This window comes from Temnothorax longispinosus, chromosome 11 (genome assembly GCF_030848805.1).
Source record: "Temnothorax longispinosus isolate EJ_2023e chromosome 11, Tlon_JGU_v1, whole genome shotgun sequence".
NCBI classification, from domain to species: Eukaryota; Metazoa; Arthropoda; class Insecta; order Hymenoptera; family Formicidae; genus Temnothorax; species Temnothorax longispinosus.
The window spans coordinates 1,451,954-1,469,222 of NC_092368.1; the positions used below are offsets into that span (position 1 = coordinate 1,451,954).

Here is a 17,269-nt window from a genome sequence, read left to right on the forward strand (position 1 = left end):
ACTGGTTCGGCCGAACGCATGTGCGAACGCAACTTGCCAAAAAATGAGAGTTTAGTGTCATGCAGTGTCGCCTGTTGTAATCAATAGATTTGTGCGGTAAGTGTAATAATTACATGTTTTTAAAGGAATTTAATTGCATGTGAGACCTTTTAAAACTATACTCTGTAAATCTGAATCAGCGAAAAGTCACTGAAATAACATACTTTACACTGATATCAGTTAATATATAGTCATTGAACGGATCAGTGATGAATTATTAATTCGTAATAGCTATTGTTACCATAATTAAAGTCAAAATTTATTTTTTATTACCTCATTGAGCTTAACTAGATTTTTTATGTCAGTGAAAGAGACTTTCCGGTGACGGAGGAACAATTAAACTTTAACTAATTATATTATTATATTATTTTGCTTAATTATTCAGTTTTTTATCTGCCTGTTCACTGTATAGTTAAGAACTTTATTTAACTTGTAAGTTAAATGCTGCCCTATATTATGCAATTGACAAGAATAAAATATCATTAAATATATAAACATCAATTTAGAACTGTTTTTTGTCATTAATTATCTATTTATAACAATATTTTTCATCAACATGCTAATTTTCTAATTGGTCGGACAATGTCTAATTTTTCCCTGTTTAAGAGAATCTTAAAAGTTTTCGAATGAATACAAATTAAAATTCGAAGTATATAGGTTCCAATGGAAATCCGCACAAATATAGAAAACGGGCTAACTAACAATAGGAGAACCAGGCGCGGTAGATAATGCGCGAAAGTTTTATTTTCATTTCTATTTTACATATCTTCCAACCTTGACTGCGTGCCGACTAAATGCGTCAGACTTGAAACACAACTCCGGTTGGACTAGTAAAGTCCCCTCCCCACACCTAATTAAATCGATTGGATTTAATTTTTGATTCCATATACGCGTCTAAATAACTGTAAAGAAATCATTGCGAAAAATATTACCTCAGCCAATATTACCGCGCCAGGTTCTTAGTTAGCCCGTTTTCTATATTCGTGCGGATTTCCATTGGAACCTATACTTACTTCGAATTTTAAATCACGCTGGCTGAAAGTACGCGTAATATTACAACTAATAATAGGCTATTGCGATGAATATTACCACATGGCTCAGTCGTCGAATTGGTACGACCTCGGATGAAGGAAGTTCCAGGTTCGAACCCGGGCTGCGGTCAAGGTTGGAAGATATGTAAAATAGGAATAGAAATAAAACTTTCGCGCATTATTTACCGCGCCTGTTCAAAGATCGAAAGATCTTTCTAATATTATAAATTGTATTATTCGTGACGAATTATGCTTAAACATCCGGCCACTGGGACATTTATCTTAATTAATGAATTTAAAAGCAGCAAGCGCGCGGCTAGACGAGAGCGATAAAGAGTACCGCGAAACGCCATTTGAGCGCAGATGTTATTAACATCTCTCTAATTTGAATTGAAGATCAGAGATTTATAGCTCGATATTGCAGCTAGAAATATGGATTGAGATTATACAATTTTTGAAACAATGTTGCGCAAATTTCTCACAGAAATAAATTAAAAAAATTAGAATTTTGTGCCTTTGTTCGCTAATTTTGTATATATGTATAAGTTTCTTATCACGATGTGTATAAGAATTCGCAGTTATGGGGGAAAGGAAGAGTTGTCAGTTTTGCACTATAAATTTAAAAATTGCAACCTTTTACTTCAAAGCACCTGATTGTAGCTTAGCGACTTGTTCAGTGATGTATGAAATCGCCAAAAAGTTACAACGGATTTTGATTAAATTTTATTAAAGTGTTAAATAGCACACATATTAATATTCAAGTTAGAAGTTTTTTGACATTAATCAAAATTAAAACTTACTTGCGATACAAATTCGATTATTAATTAAAATTTAACATTTTAGTTCGAGATAAGAATATAATTTTACTCTTTCTTTTATTGAAAAATTCATACCTAAATAAATAAAATATCATTTATGACTTAAATTTAAATTAAAAGTAGGCAATTTTATTATAAAAAAAAATGAATATTTCTAACAAATCGCGTTTCTTTTCAAATTAAAATATATTTCAAAAATATAACTCGATTATAACAAATATATTTCATCTAATATCCTGCAAAACTATATTAAAACCCGGAGAACTTTTTTTTTAATCGAAACCGCGATCGACGAGGAAATATCGGAGGCATTTAGAAAATGCGCCGATTGTGCAACTATCGTCGGACATGCCGGTGGTCGGCTTGCAATTCTAAATACGTGTATCGTGTATCACGCAGATTCGTTTTTCTAAAGGCCATCCATCGTTGGTCGTCCTCCACACACGCGGCCATTGAGCGCAATTCCGAGTTTATGAGGCACCCTGGATGGAGGTCCGTGTCGGATTCCCCCACCGACTTTTGTTAAAATCCCAAGCCGCGTGGCATCGTTACATTCAGTCCGCTCAGTCCGCTGTGCCGCGCGTCAATGATACATACTCTCGGGGTGCGACTGGAAACTGGTTGCCCGCGCGCGTTTATGCAAATCGTCCGGACCGTTTGGAGCGGTACGTTTTCGCAGATTCGCCGATCTGCGGTGTTTTACCTTTAAACGACGAGAGACCGTCACGCCAAATAAAGAAAACTACTAGAAAATAAGTATTCGGTACTTTTTATCCGCGGCGCCTTTGACACTCTCTCGAGTAATTCTTCGGTTCAGGCCGAAAAGAAAAGTCCGAACGGAATTCGGCTTGCTGAATATCGAAACGTTGTTTGGCGGTACGTGTGCAATAAAACGATTTGTCTTTTGGTATAATAGTAATCGTCTCGACAACCGGGACAACAGTGATCCTTTCAGTGCGACAAAACGAGAATTTTTCTCGCAAGCGGAACGGAATTTAAGTAATAAAAAAATGTCAAAGCAGACATTCATAAAAATTGCAGTCATGCATAAATTAAGCATATGTAAACAAATTTTTTTAACATTCTAGTTTTTGTTTCATCTTAAGAGACTCTGAGTTACAAAAATTTCCATACTTGCCGTCGTAAATAAAACACGTAAGAAAGAAAAAATTTGAAAAGATACCATTTCTCGTTTTATCTTAAGATTTTAGATTGTATTTCGCCCTACATAATGCACGTTATCGTATGGGCGCGTGATAACGACGGACAAACGTGGTAACCATTTAACGTGAGAAAAATTTGTCATTGACAGTGATATTGAAAATAACAGGATGGAAAGATACAGCAGCTAATAATTGCTCGATCTATTACGTATGGTTTCGTTTTTTTTAAGTACTTTCTTATAATGCGCATTATGCAAGAAGAATGATTCGAACAAAAACAACTACGTTTGAATATCGCGTTCTTGATTAGTAAGGCGTACGTGTTGCCTATCATTAAGAAGCACTAATTATATTTGCTTCTACATAAAGTAGGCACTGGATATCCGGAGCCAAATGTCACGAAACCCGATAAGATAAACATTTGTATAGATATTTCGAATAATGTGTGAATCTTAATTAATATATCGACTCTGATGTATTATCATTTGCTCAATTATCGATATTTTCTCGACCTATTACGTATGATTTCGTTTTTTTTTTTTAGTTCTTTTTTATAATGCGCATTATGCAAAAAGAATGGTTAGAACAAAAACAACTACGTTTGAATATCGCGTTCTTGATTAGTAAGGCGTACGTGTCGTCTATCATTAAGAAGCACCTTAAGAAGTATATTCGCTTCTACATGACGATACTGAATAAAGTAAGCACTTGATATCCAGAGCCAAACGTCTCGAAACCCGATAAGATAAATATTTATATAGATACTTCGAATAATGTGTGAATCTTAATTAATGAATACATCGACTTTGATGTATTATCATTTGCTCAATTATTAATTGATATTTTCTCAGCATATTTTCTTCGTCGGGTTATAATTAATGATGTCTGAATTGTTGTAACAAATATATTGTTATCAGCAACGTTTTTATTGGAACAAACACTTCTCTCAGTATTTCGCACTTGCGTAATATATTTTAATTGACATTTATCGGAGCCAACTCTGGTGTATCAGTTTTTCCTGCGCAACGCGGAAAGTCACGACCGATTAAAAGATGATTTCCGATATCGCAAGAAATTATGCATTCGAAATATAATATAAAATATAGTTGACAACTTTAATGACTTAATTATGCAGAAGGGAGTATTTTTTTTCACACGTTCCGCGCGAGCCCTCGCGCAATTTAGTGAAAACACGAGAAAACCGACGATTGTCACGATCTTGAGATTGTCGAATCTAATCTTCCGTAATAATTTTCGTGCTGGAGAAGGCGTTTTCGATGAGACCGATGAGGCCGATTTTGTCGTGGATGTCGAAACCGTCCGCGCGAAGATCGCGCTGAATATTGTCGAGAGCGAAAGCTTTCTTTCGTCTACGTTCGCGGCCGATGATGAGGAAATCGCCTTACATGGCACCCCGCGCGGGAAGAATTGAATTATTCAGGATACACACGTAGCTCCATGTATCCGGGTCTAGATATTTTGTACACGTCGCGCAAGTGTCCGTATGGGAGTGTACTTGACCAAAGAGCAGTCCCCGGGTCGCGTCGCGTCGGTCAATTTACACGAGCGTTTAGTCATTCCTTTTTCCGCAGAAAACAGCGAAAAAACAGACGAGAGTTTATTACCATGTTGAAATACCGAGCTCTTCGTTGACGCAGACGTAAAAAAACACTTGCGGATTATCGAATACGATGTACACATATTACATATATAATATATATTTGTATTATAAAGATAAAAAAAATATAATTTTTAGAATAGAATTAAAAAGCGAAGTATAGGTTCCAATAGAAATTCGCACATATAGAAACCGGGCTAACTAAGAACCAGCGCGGTAAATAATGCGCGAAAGTTTTATTTATATTTTTTTTTACATATTTTCCAACCTTTGACTGCGTGCCGACTAGATAAGTCAGACTTGAAACACAGCTCCGGTTGGAGTAGTAAAATCCTCTCCTTTCTTTACAGTTATATTTATAGATGCATATATCATCAAAAATTAAATCGAATCGATTTAATTAGGTGTAGGGGGAGGATTTTACTACTTCAACCGGAGCTGTGTTTCAAGTCTGACAAATCTAGTCGGCACGCAGTCAAAGGTTGGAAATATGTAAAATAAAAATAAAAATAAAACTTTCGCGCATCATTTACCGCGCTGGTTCTTAGTTAGCCCGGTTTCTATATTCATAAGAATTAAAAAGAAATATATATAATTTTTTTATCCTTATAATAAACGAGATTAAATTATAAAATTTCATGGGGAGGAGAGGGGGAGGAAGAAAGTGTGGCGCGAGGCCTTGGAAAAACGCGTTCCGATTTACCTGCGCCGCAGATGCGAAACGTGATGTACGATTATTGGTCCCGAAATATCTAGTCGCGGCCGATTGCGAAAGAAGCCATGGCATTGTTATTCAATGATCTACGTGCGCGCCAGGCACGCGATAGACTTATGGTTACGATTATCCGGAGCTCCGCGAACCGTGACGCGAAATTCAATAAGACCACCTAGCCAGCATCGCAAAGCTATATGTATGTATGGTTGTTGATAATGCGGTGTGTGAGGTGTGTCCATGATTTTAAAACTTTGTTGCGCAATTGCGTAATACTAATCTCGGCCGTTCTATGTTTCGCTGATAAGCACATCGGTTCTTCAAATATAGGTATCGACGTACGTCAAAACCGGCGGGTATTTAAACATTTTTTTGGCTTAAAAGTCAAATCGTCTGAGTTTAACTGTTTATGTCAATTAGCGTAAATAATTTATGTATTAATTTATACATTAAATAAAAAGTGTTTACCTTACAGGCAATGTTGTTGACAATACGTTATGTGTTCTGCGTCATAAATGCCATATATGAAATATTTCGTCGGATCTTGTTATTTATTTACAAGAAACCGCCAAGTATACCACCGATTACTCACTCCATATATATGTTAAGTGCCACGACACTCGCTAAGAAGATCAGACAGAGAGAGGTGAGTTATTCGCTATATTTTTAGCGATAGTTATTCCTTTGCTTTGTGCCAGTTGCATATAATTATTACGATAAATTTTTATTTTTACAATTCGCTATACTTTGTAACACGTAGGGGAACGGGGAGTAGTACCGGACAGTAGGTAGCCCCGGACATTATTGAAATTTAAGTATACCGCGTTCTATGGCCATTGTTTAAACATTCTGCACATGTCGAGATACGCAGAAGGGCATATTAGAATGTTTAAACAATGGCCATAGATACGCGGTATACTTGAATTTCAATAATGTCCGGGGCTACCCGCATTCTGTCCGGGGCTACCCCCCGTTCCCCTATAGATACAAAGTATGTCCTTAGGAAGTTTCTATAAATAGAAATTATCTTAAACATATTTAAATGTATTTAAAAAAAAAAACAGATTACGAGCTACGAAGTGGTGCAAGCATATGTAACGCGCATCAAGGAAGTAGATCCTTTTTTAAACGCTGTCGTCGACAATCGATTTCTCGACGCGATAATCGAGGCGAAAACCTGCGACCAACAATTGAAAGAGGGCAAATTCGATGTCGAGACTTTAGAAAAGGAAAAGCCGCTCTATGGCGTTCCAATTACCATCAAAGAAAGTTGTGCTTTAAAAGGTATGAATTCCTCGATGTTAATACTTTATTCATTGTATCTCTTTACATTTAAAAAAATCACATACATATATATACATATAAAAATGTACAGAAATAGAAAACGCAAGCTTAAATTATATTTAATATATTAATTAAGTACATTAAAGCGAGTATTTGTGGGCAATTTTATTTAACAGTTATATACATAGAAAAAAAGAAGTGTTAAATCAAGGACGTATATTCTTGTACATAAGTAAGAATCTATAATCCTCTTACAAGAATTTCAACTTTTTTTCTTGATTAAACTATATAAATACCTTTAATCAAACAAGTTTTCTTCGTTTAACGCAATTTATATCTCATTTCAAGATTATAGATTCTTGCTTATATACAAGAATATAAGTATTGATTTAACACTTCTTTTTTTTCTGTATAAATAAATGTTTACTATACGATTGCAGGTTGCAGCCACACAGGTTGCACTTTGCCTCTCAAAGGGGTGAAGGCGGACCGCGATGCTATGGTCGTCGAGATGCTCCGAAATGCCGGCGCGATACCGCTGTGCGTCACGAACACGCCGGAGATGTGCGGCGGGTTCGACAGCACGAATCTGCTTTTCGGCCGCACTTGTAATCCTTACGATACTAGATATTCCGCCGGTGGTTCGTCCGGTGGAGAAGTAATTCAGCTCTCTAATCATTAAATATTTGAGAAATCATTGTCTGTGCACAGAAATGTCTCAGTATATACACAATTTATAATCTTGACATGAGACATATATTGCGTTAGACGAAAACTTGCTAACTTGCTTGGATGAAGTCACTTATATTCGACTAAAAAGAAAGTTGAAATAAAAAATAGAAATTTTTATATAAGAAGAATCATAGATTGTTCCATAGAATACGAGTATATTTTGATTTGACACTTCTTTTCTTCTGTGTATAAAATAGACAAGGTAGATCGAAAGAATAACGTAAAGTGTGTTACAAGAAAAGAAACCTTTTCCTCCAGTTTATAAAAAAAACCGACCAGCAAAGTTATTGACGTTGCTTCATCGGTTACGAACGCAGATTATCCGCGAGAATTCATTTTCCAGGTGATAACTTCGAAACATCGAAATTCCAACAATCTTACGCGAGCGAGAGATACGTTGTCATTTATTACTCATAAAACTACTTTCACTCAGAGCACTTTCCTTTCTCGGGAAACATAAACGCAACACCACGCAATATCCTTACTTTGTTATCTAAATATCATCCAACTAAGATATGTATATCGACTAAATTACTAAATAAATTGTATTTATAACTCCTGTTTAAAATGAAACAATTTGATACGCTCTAAATAAAAAGAAAATAACGTTTAAATAAATTCTTGTTTAAGGGTGCGCTGCTCGGGGCAGGTGCTTCTGTGATCGGACTTGGTTCGGACATGGCTGGCTCTATAAGAGTACCGTCTTTCTTGAATGGCGTTTTTGGACACAAACCCACACCTGGTAAATCGATATTCTTTAATATGTTTGTATTAATATGTTTCTACATTCTTTTTCTTTAGATTATTTTTTTGGTAACATTGATTATATATGTTAAAAAGCCTATTATTGAAAAAAAGAGATATTTTAGAAATTCATTATAATGTTCGAGATAAAATAAAAAATTAAAAGAGACGGCTGTGTAATATTAATTTTGCATTCTCTTCTTGTCTTGCAGGACTTATTCCGTGAGTGATGGACACTTCCCATAAAGTTAAAAATTAAAAAGTCCGCTATATAATATTAATTGCATTCTCTCATTGTCTTGCAGGACTTATTCCGATCGATGGACACTTCCCATACACCGATGACGAATATTTTCAAAAGTTCACGACCTTCGGCCCGATGACTAGATACGCCGAGGATCTCGGCCTGCTTATGAGAGTAATGACATTGAAATGCAATCGCGACCTGCGTCTAGATGTGCCGGTGGACTTGAGGCAAATAAAGATTTACTATCGACAAAGTTTGGACAGGTCCCTCGGCGTTTTGCCGATGACGCCGGAAATTGAGAAGTGCGTTCTGAGAGCCGCTAATCATTTCGCGCGGTATGACGTCTGCGCGGAGAAGGTAACAGTGTTTCGCAGCGGGGTACCGGTGTGTATACGCAAGAAATTTAACGCATACGTTAATTTGACGTTACAGTTACCAATAGAGTGGCCAGTGACAATCATCGAAATTGTGCTAGCGGGGTTCATGAATATGAAGCCCCCTCAAATGCTGATAGACACGAACAATCTCAAGGTATACAAGACGAGCGGTTTATTTTTCCGCTGTAAAATATACACGAGGATCGTTATATTAAATAATTTAAGACTTTTAACGCCTCGCTGACTGTTGCTAAAATGTAGTCTTACGTAGAGATGGAGGAGGAAAATTTATAATTATAACCAGCTTATTTTCCGTACGTGAAAGTCACGTCACGTTCGTGCCCTTTCCATATCGCGGTGAAAAAAACGCGGACGTATTTCACTGCGAAGCATTACGGTATTGCAGCCGCGTATAGCGTAGTATTGCCACAACGTTTATTTCAGAAGTGGAATGCGTCATTTTATCATTGTTACGATACATAAATATCATTATCATTTAGAATATCACAGGAATCGAGACAAATAAAACGGAAGATTAATATAATATTAATAATTAATTTAATTATAAGATTAATATATAATCTTCCATTTTATAAATATATATTGTGTTTGTATTTATATATATTGTTACATTAAACGTATATTTACACGTAGTATATCTACATGTAAAAGATATATGCTTATAAGTTTCCCCTTATGGAAAAACTACTATAGTTGCGAAAAAAAGCACATAAGACTATAGTAATTGCGTAATATTTACCATTATAGTTTCATGTATAGTTTTTTCACAGTTACAGTAGCCTTTCTGTAGTATTTTCCCGTAAGGGTTGTGCTATTGATCTTGATATTAATTTTCTTGTTTTTCACAGCACCAGAAAAACGTATCGGTCGAGTTGCTGAAAGCTCTGTTCGGCCTGTCGCAACACACGAAGCAGATGATTTTCTTCAATCTACTGATTGAGACGCATTTCCCATTCACGGATTCAGAAATATCGCATTACACGAAGCAGGGAGAGGAGATTCGACAGAACCTGCTGGTTAGTGTCCTGGAAGTCTGACACAATTATCATGTCTATACGAGTCAATTTGTTACCAGTGCCGTTATACATGTGCCGCTTTCTCTCTTTGTCCCTACCGCAGAACCTGTTGGGGGACAACGGAGTATTTATTTACCCCACCTTCCGAAACCCGGTTCTTCCACAATTTATATTATGCGAAATACTGTCCACTTCGAGCTGCGGTTTCTTCAATATTGTCGGCTTTCCCGCGGCGCACGTGCCGATGGGACTTAATCACGAGGGGATGCCCATAGGCGTTCAGGTAAATTCCACTGGTCAAAAGATCAAGGTTCTTCTACTTCTTGCAATTAAAAAAATTTAAAATACGTGTACGACATTAAGCAGAGTAGAATAATCGCTTCGATGCGTAATGCATATAAAAACTTGTAGGTCATAGCCGCGCCTTATCAAGACCGTCTCTGCCTGGCGGTTGCGAAAGAGCTGGAGATGGCCTTCGGTGGGTGGGTACCACCATCAGTATCGATAAGTGATTAATGAATGTTCGAAGGCTTTTAATTTATTTTGTAAATAAGTTCAATTAAGTTGAGGGTTGTATCTTTGCTGCAAGCTGCAAATAAGATAACGATCTGCTGCGGTCATTTCTCTTACAATATTTCCAAACAAATCTGAAAATATAATGTTTCTAAATAAAAAATACATGCTCTCTGTTGCTAAATATTTATTAATATATATTATATATACTATATGTATAAATATTTATTAATATCGTGTAACTATTCATATGCGCAACCACGTGGATTCTAATAGATCACCCGAATGAGATCACTACCGCTTCATAACTATTATTCATCGCGCAAAATCTTTGCGAAATTTAACTCGATATATCACCGCGTTCGCAATCATTCGACTTGCGCAATACAAGTAACAGTAATAAATCGCTCATGTACGTTTTCTCTTTACTACCATCTTTCTTCCGAATGACTTACATATCTACTAAATATCGTCATTAAACTAATGTAAACGAATCTTGCAAATTCCAAAATTATATTTTTATAGTTTACAAATGTATGCTAACAATGCATAAGCTTAACGTAAGGAACCTCCCGCTATATCTTCTTATCTTGATCTGATAGTTTATAATGACTGTTTTAAATTGCAAAACTTGACGGCGAAAAAGCAAACTGTGATAACTTTCACGTTTTTTAGAGTTATACGATGTCGCCAATTTTTTTAAATATATTTTTTTTATGAAACGCGTTATGGAATACTGAATCAGGTCGACACAATTTCTAGAACAGCTAATTAATTCTAAAAAAAATAGGACTTTTAATATTCGATAATATCGAATATTGACAAAAAAATTCTTCGACTTACGTAACTGTGACGTAATTTACAATACATGTAATTTACAATACAAATGTATCGTCCGTGCCATAATGCACAAGGCACATCTCGCAAGGCACAGAATCGCCAATGTATTCATCGGGCGAGAAACTACGTAGGAAAGATATCATCGCAAATTACCGCGTTGATTTATGCAGCGTTTTTTTCTTTCTTTTTTTTCACGACGTAATGACGCAAAAATATATCATTCTCCCACACACGTGACTCCCGTCACGAATTCCTCACTTTTTGCGATCGCACGGCGCCACGTATGGTTTACCGCCGTACTTTTCCCATTCGCGGTTGAATTCGTGTTCCAGAACTTCGGCACCGCGTTTCCTCGTTAATCCGGTCTCGTCCAGGCTCAACTCGCACATCTGCATATCGTCAATACCTGGCGAAGAGAAGAACAATTTCTTTGAAATGAAAATTGTATTATAACAGGGTGACTCAACGTGCAAAGTATAAATACAAATTAAAAGCATTTCTGTTCGGAGACTTCTGCGAAGTCATAAATACTCCTTAGTACCTAATGAATAAATATAAGTAATCATTCTAGTTTCTGCAGTTCTCTATAATTTTATATTTTATTTCCTTTATCGCTGTTAGCTACGTTTAATCATCGTCTCACAAGACTGATTGCTTTGACCTGACCTAATCGTTATTCATTAGTTTCGGAATTTACTGCCGCGATTCGTTATTTGCAATGCAGAGCGTTCGTATTAGCATGAGCAATAAATACATAGAAAGACATAAATGCGACGTATGACCGGGGACTTCACCTGCCACGAGGAGTATCGGCGGTTTATCGGGATGAAGCTCCATTTGCCGCGCCACGTATTGCCCGTCAAAGTGCGCGTACCACCAGCCCCGCTTGCCGCCGCCGTGCGGGTTCTCCTGCTGCCCGGCCGCGGAGGAACGGACGAAGGGGATTCGGAAGTATCTCTGGGACGACTCGACTATCTGTTGCTTCAACGGTGTCCTCGGTGTTTTCGCAGCTGGAAAATGCAACACCTTTCGCTTGAAATATCGCTTGCAAGGCCGGTCGCATGATATTTTATCAGTCACCAACCGCTATCAATCTTCCAGTAAACATCAAGCATCAGTTTTACATCTATGTTACATTATCTATGTTATTTTTTTTTATTTACATTATTTAGTGTAATGTTCGGTGTTCACTGGACTATTGCTAATTAATGTACCAATCTAATTGCAATTAACACTATTTCATTATTATTCATTTGCAGTGATCATAATTATTTACCCTCTTCCATGATGGACTTCGGCGCTCTCTCGTTCTCGTCCATGATGGTTCTCCTGCGGTTTCTCGCCTTCCAGGCGTGATAAACTTTCAGTCTGCGATGAAACTCGTGACGACAGGCCTGGAATGAGCGAGTTTTTTTTTTCAAATAAAAGAAATTACGGTTATTCAACCGATATATATATATGCGTGCACGTACCTCAAGTAGCTCGATGTCGCAGGACGTATTGATTGCATCCCGCAGCTCCGAGTACTTCCACTTGGACAAGTCGTACTTCTTGTTGCTCATAGCCGCCTGCTGGTTACGCACCTGCTCCGATCTACATCGCATGACAGATGTATGTACATAAGAAAATAATACGTAATCGCGGTTTCACAATATTTCGTGACGCAACACTTTTTAAGATTAGGACACGCCGAGACACGCTAAGACACGTGGCGAGTTAATCTATGGGAAAGTTAGTGCGAAATAAAAATGATTTGAAATTATATAATTGAAATGATATTGGCTCATGCGATTCAGAGTGAGTAAAGAGAAATCTACGCAAAAAGCTGAAATTTTAAAATAAATCTCTGCGATTAGTATAGCATGCCTGGAAATGTATGAAAAGAGAATCATCATCTATTTTCCATGACAGATTCTTCGAGGAATGACGCGTTTTCTTTCGACTGGATTTATTTGTGAAATAAGGTTCATCGAAGAATGGCTAATGAAAAATGAGCATAAGTCACGACAAGGATTAATTCATTTGAAGAAAGGGGGGGAGTGAAGAATCGTTAGTCGTTAGTCATTAGTCTTTCATGCAAGAAACCCGAGTAATTTATACGATACCTTATTAGCCTGTTGTTGTTCATAGGTGCTCGTACGTCGGAGCCACTGTGTCAATTTAAACAACAAAATAATCTTATTTCTGTTTCAACAACTTTCTATATGATTCTTCTCGCGACGTCAGAATCGTATTTGAACGGATGAGTTGAATACAGTATATATATTATCGATTAGATACCGATGAAATTACAGTTAGATAAAATTTTAACTGATATCGATACACTTAATCAATATATAATTAGTTTAATCAGTAATAAACCGCATAGTTGGCTTAAATCATATTAATTAATGTAATTATCGAGATACTATCCAAGGCCGATTTCTTTAATACATCTGTCTAATATTTAATTTTAATAATAATAAACTAAAGGTTTTACCTTCGTATAGGCGGCGGAGAATCCTCGACTTGTCCATTCGATTCTTGAGCAAGCCTAACCGCCAATTCGTGGTCTCTTCTTTCTTGCTCCAGTAATTCTCGATACCGACTTTCTTCCATGGCTTCCTTCTCCAATTGGGCCTTAATAAGAGCATAATGTATATTAATAATCACTTACGAAAAATTGTCTGATTATTTGTCAGACATTCTTTGGCAAACAGAAATATTATTTTCTTGTCGAATATTAATTATTTTTCGAATTTAAAAGTAAGCTAAACAATTTGTAACTGTAAAGCAATTTGCAACTATAAAGATAATATTTTAATTTTTATATTGAAATTACTTGTTTATAAATTAGTGCGGTCATATAGAAATTCGACGAACCTGGAGAGCAGCCGCGGTCTTCTGATCCTCCTCCTCCTGTTTCCTCCTTTGCTCTTCCTCGATCTTTCTCCTGGCTTCCATATCCAACTTTTTCCGCCTGTTCACCTCCTCCTCTCTCTTCCTACGTTCCTCTTCCTCCTTTCGTTTCTTCTCCAGCTCGAGCTCTTGCTGAATCTTCCTCAATCTCGCCTGTTCCTCGGCGACTTTTTGCTGCTTCACCATATCTTGAAGAGAGGCCATTTGCTTGTTCACCTGATTCACTAAAGACGTGTAGAGACCGTCGATCTCCGTCGGCGCGATCCTCGGATTGTTTTTGATCTTGCGTATAGCCGCCTCTAGATCGTCGTCGAGCCTCTTCATGTCCTGCGTCGATCGCTCTCGATTCTTCAATTGACTCGCGGTCTCCTCCATTCGCGTTAGCTGCTTCCGCAGATTTTTAATCTTCATGATACCGCGGATACGCGGCCGATGCTGCTTCTTCGCGATGTACATTCTCGCCGTTTTTTGCAAGACGATCAAATGCTGCCGGCGATAGATGATCTTGTTCTTCAGTTTGATCACCGACAACGCGCAGAACTGCAGCTTGTTCCAGCGCGACTTCAGCAACCACTTCTTCACGTTGGCGACCAGCTTGCGCAGATTTTCCGGATCGGACCTCATAATCCGGTCAAACTCCGCAAACTTGCCCGGCTTGAAGAAGACTCGGGTGATGCCGAATTTGAAGTCCTTCTGGTTCAGCTTTAAGCTGTGCAGCAGCGCCTCGCAGAAGAATCTTGGATCGAGCTTAGCGAGCTCCGGTGGCAGGTACGACTTGTACATGTTGTAAAGCTCGTGGAACGGCACCCGACTCGGATATCCGTGCTCCATCAATTCCAGAACCGACGTCATTCCCGAGCAGCGTAACTGATTCATAATGCTGTTGCCGTCGAACTGATGCGCCACCATATCGCTATTCGGCTTGATGCATCTTATGAAATTTGTTCCCTAAAAAAAAATTCAGATAAGAATTGTAAATAAAAAAGTTGAAGCATTCAGTAAAAATTCTGTAAGTTTAAAAAATCTTTATCCTTACATTGCTTTTTAACTTGTCCATAAGTTCGCCGAGCTGCGTCTTGAACTTACTGCCGACGCTGATGAAGGTGAGCTTCCCCTTTTGCAACGAATGATTGGCGAACTGCGTCCTGAGGAATTTATTACCGCTTTCCTGAATGAGCCCTTCCAGAGAGGCGTGCAACGCATCGTTGTTCTTTTCAATGAACTGATTCTGCGGGAATAAAATATAAACTCACAGTTTTATATAGGTATATATACATATATTTGTTACATGCTTTACCTTAGAGGTAAAGAATATCATATCTACATTATGAATTCAGAGAAAACAAGGTTTAAAGTTTTAAATAGGGAAATAATATATCTTTTTAGATATAAAAAATAGCAACTTGATTTATTAAATAACAATCAGAGAAATAGGACTGTTACGATATATAATTAAATTAGAATAAAAAACCATACGATCCAAGCTTGGATCGTATGGCTTTTGATTCCAATTTGATTTAATAGTATAACTGTCAATAACACATTGCATCTGATTTAAAAATTAAGCACTATAAAAATTTTCAATACGACTTTTTTCTAAACATTGTATCTTAGGAACTAGTAATAGACACTTTACCATTATACAATTTAAGCTGCTGTTGTATTAAAAAATGTATTAACTCCATTTTGGTAAAAACTGGAGATATGATTCTTTACTTGTGTAAGATACAGATATATAGATTTTTTTCCGAACGCTAAGATGCAAATGCTAAAGGAAATCAGGAAGTGCTTATTAAACAAATATGACTTCGATTTATGACGTTTTTTATACACTATTTTGTGGGCAACACATTGCTTTACCGTTTGATAGCAAACACCACCGGCGTAATGGCGAATCACGAAGCCCTCGTCGTCTCGTAATTCTCGATGAGCCTTCAATCGTGACGTTCGCGGTAAAGTGATGCGGAAATGACCGCTCCATGCGCGATGAACCTCGTTGGTGAAATGCGCAAAACTGTGAGTCGGCAGTTTCGATTCCTCGTCCAGCAGGCTGAAGATACCCGTATTCTTCGATTCGATTAAATCTGAAAGTTAGCGTGACACGCGATTTATCTTTAAAATCTATAAGCGGAAGTACTATATTTAACTATTTATCATTTTTATCCGTGAAATCTTAAGTAAAACTTTGAAAGAATTTATTCGGATAAAACGACACCGCCTCTAAATTAGCTTTATATTAAAAATAAAAAGATAATCTGCATAATTCATTATTTGATAATTACATGATTTGTGCTTTTTTTATTTTGAGGAACAAGTGTTCGAATTTGTGATTTTGCACTCTATCACGCAATTTCAATTTCACGCACCGATGCAATCCTGATTGTCGACGTAGGAGATTTTCGGGACGTTCAAGGACTCTCGGGCGTAAAGCTCCTGCTCGTACTTCAAGATCCGCTCGTTGAAAAACTGCTGAAGCTTCTCGTTGCAGTAGTTTATGCAGAACTGCTCGAAACTGTTGACCTTAAAGTATTCTGCAAACACGTGCGAGAAAGAAAAATCATCATTACGATTCGTTTTTATACAATCCGGAAGAAAGTTCGCTGATCGAGAATAATTTTCTCACCGAATCCTGCGATATCTAACACACCGATGTAGTAACTCGAGGCCTTGAAAGGTATGCTCTTGTTGATCCGCGCGACAATGTGATCAAACAGTTTGCTATAAATAGCCTTGCTCAAGGCGTCCCTAGCGTTATTGGCTTCGTAAACCTTCAAGGGCACCCTGTCACGATTAGACAAATCAGTAAAAGAACACTCGAAGAAGGTTGCATTATAAAAGAAAATTTAAGAAATATTTAAATCCGTAAAAAAAAACAATAAAAACAGGTATATTATTTGAAATTTTTGTGCACTCACATAATGACCGTTCCTTTAATGCCACCCCGACTGGTTTGCATCACTTTCGAGACCAGAGCTTGTCGCAGCTCCTCGGGATCCACCCCCAGTAACTTTGCGGATATCGTCACCGCTTTTCCGGAGTCGGCGGTTATTCTGCAGCCGCCCTTCGTGTCCTCCGGATTGTCCTCGAACGTGATGTTGCCGAGATGAAGCACCGCGGCCACCATCGTGTAAATCTCCATGCGTTCGGCATCCGTTAAACCGAGTCGGGTAAACGCCTGTGATATAAGAAAGATAATAAAGAATTTAGAAACGTGGA

At 37.5% G+C, this 17,269-nt stretch overlaps 2 protein-coding genes across 8 annotated transcripts in view; one reads left to right on the top strand and one right to left on the bottom strand.

Moving 5' to 3' along the window:
• On the top strand, nt 1-10,499 carry LOC139821707 (fatty-acid amide hydrolase 2-like). Of its 5 annotated transcripts, none has more exons than XM_071792967.1 (10): nt 1-96; nt 5,857-6,027; nt 6,446-6,665; nt 7,106-7,323; nt 8,028-8,139; nt 8,447-8,745; nt 8,821-8,919; nt 9,635-9,802; nt 9,906-10,085; nt 10,214-10,499. In XM_071792967.1, the coding sequence occupies exons 2-10, from the start codon at nt 5,860-5,862 to the stop codon at nt 10,316-10,318; spliced, it is 1,569 nt and encodes a 522-aa protein (XP_071649068.1). In that variant the 5' UTR covers nt 1-96; nt 5,857-5,859; the 3' UTR covers nt 10,319-10,499. The 5 variants fall into 5 exon arrangements, with proteins under 5 accessions (XP_071649068.1, XP_071649066.1, XP_071649067.1 ...); XM_071792965.1 differs by lacking the exon at nt 1-96 and adding an exon at nt 2,411-2,553; XM_071792966.1 differs by lacking the exon at nt 1-96 and adding an exon at nt 2,455-2,764.
• Jar (Myosin heavy chain 95F jaguar) overlaps nt 10,488-17,269 on the bottom strand; it is a 17,973-nt gene continuing 11,191 nt past the window's right edge. For all 3 annotated transcript variants that reach the window (XM_071792953.1, XM_071792954.1, XM_071792952.1), the window contains exons 7-18: nt 16,969-17,228; nt 16,677-16,834; nt 16,420-16,584; nt 15,914-16,137; nt 15,090-15,281; nt 14,018-15,001; nt 13,635-13,774; nt 13,261-13,305; nt 12,628-12,748; nt 12,432-12,549; nt 11,950-12,165; nt 10,488-11,561 (exon numbers count right to left, since the gene is read on the bottom strand). In XM_071792953.1, coding sequence (XP_071649054.1) covers nt 11,410-11,561; nt 11,950-12,165; nt 12,432-12,549; nt 12,628-12,748; nt 13,261-13,305; nt 13,635-13,774; nt 14,018-15,001; nt 15,090-15,281; nt 15,914-16,137; nt 16,420-16,584; nt 16,677-16,834; nt 16,969-17,228 — 2,775 coding nt within the window. In that variant the 3' untranslated portion in view covers nt 10,488-11,409. The remainder of the gene's footprint in view (nt 11,562-11,949; nt 12,166-12,431; nt 12,550-12,627; nt 12,749-13,260; nt 13,306-13,634; nt 13,775-14,017; nt 15,002-15,089; nt 15,282-15,913; nt 16,138-16,419; nt 16,585-16,676; nt 16,835-16,968; nt 17,229-17,269) is intronic.

Excerpts from the sequence above, each read along its gene's own strand:
- LOC139821707 (XM_071792964.1), top strand. Across the intron at positions 8,140-8,446 it reads TGGACACAAACCCACACCTG|GACTTATTCCGATCGATGGA; the intron begins GTAAATCGATAT and ends ATTGTCTTGCAG. Across the intron at positions 8,920-9,634 it reads TAGACACGAACAATCTCAAG|CACCAGAAAAACGTATCGGT; the intron begins GTATACAAGACG and ends TGTTTTTCACAG.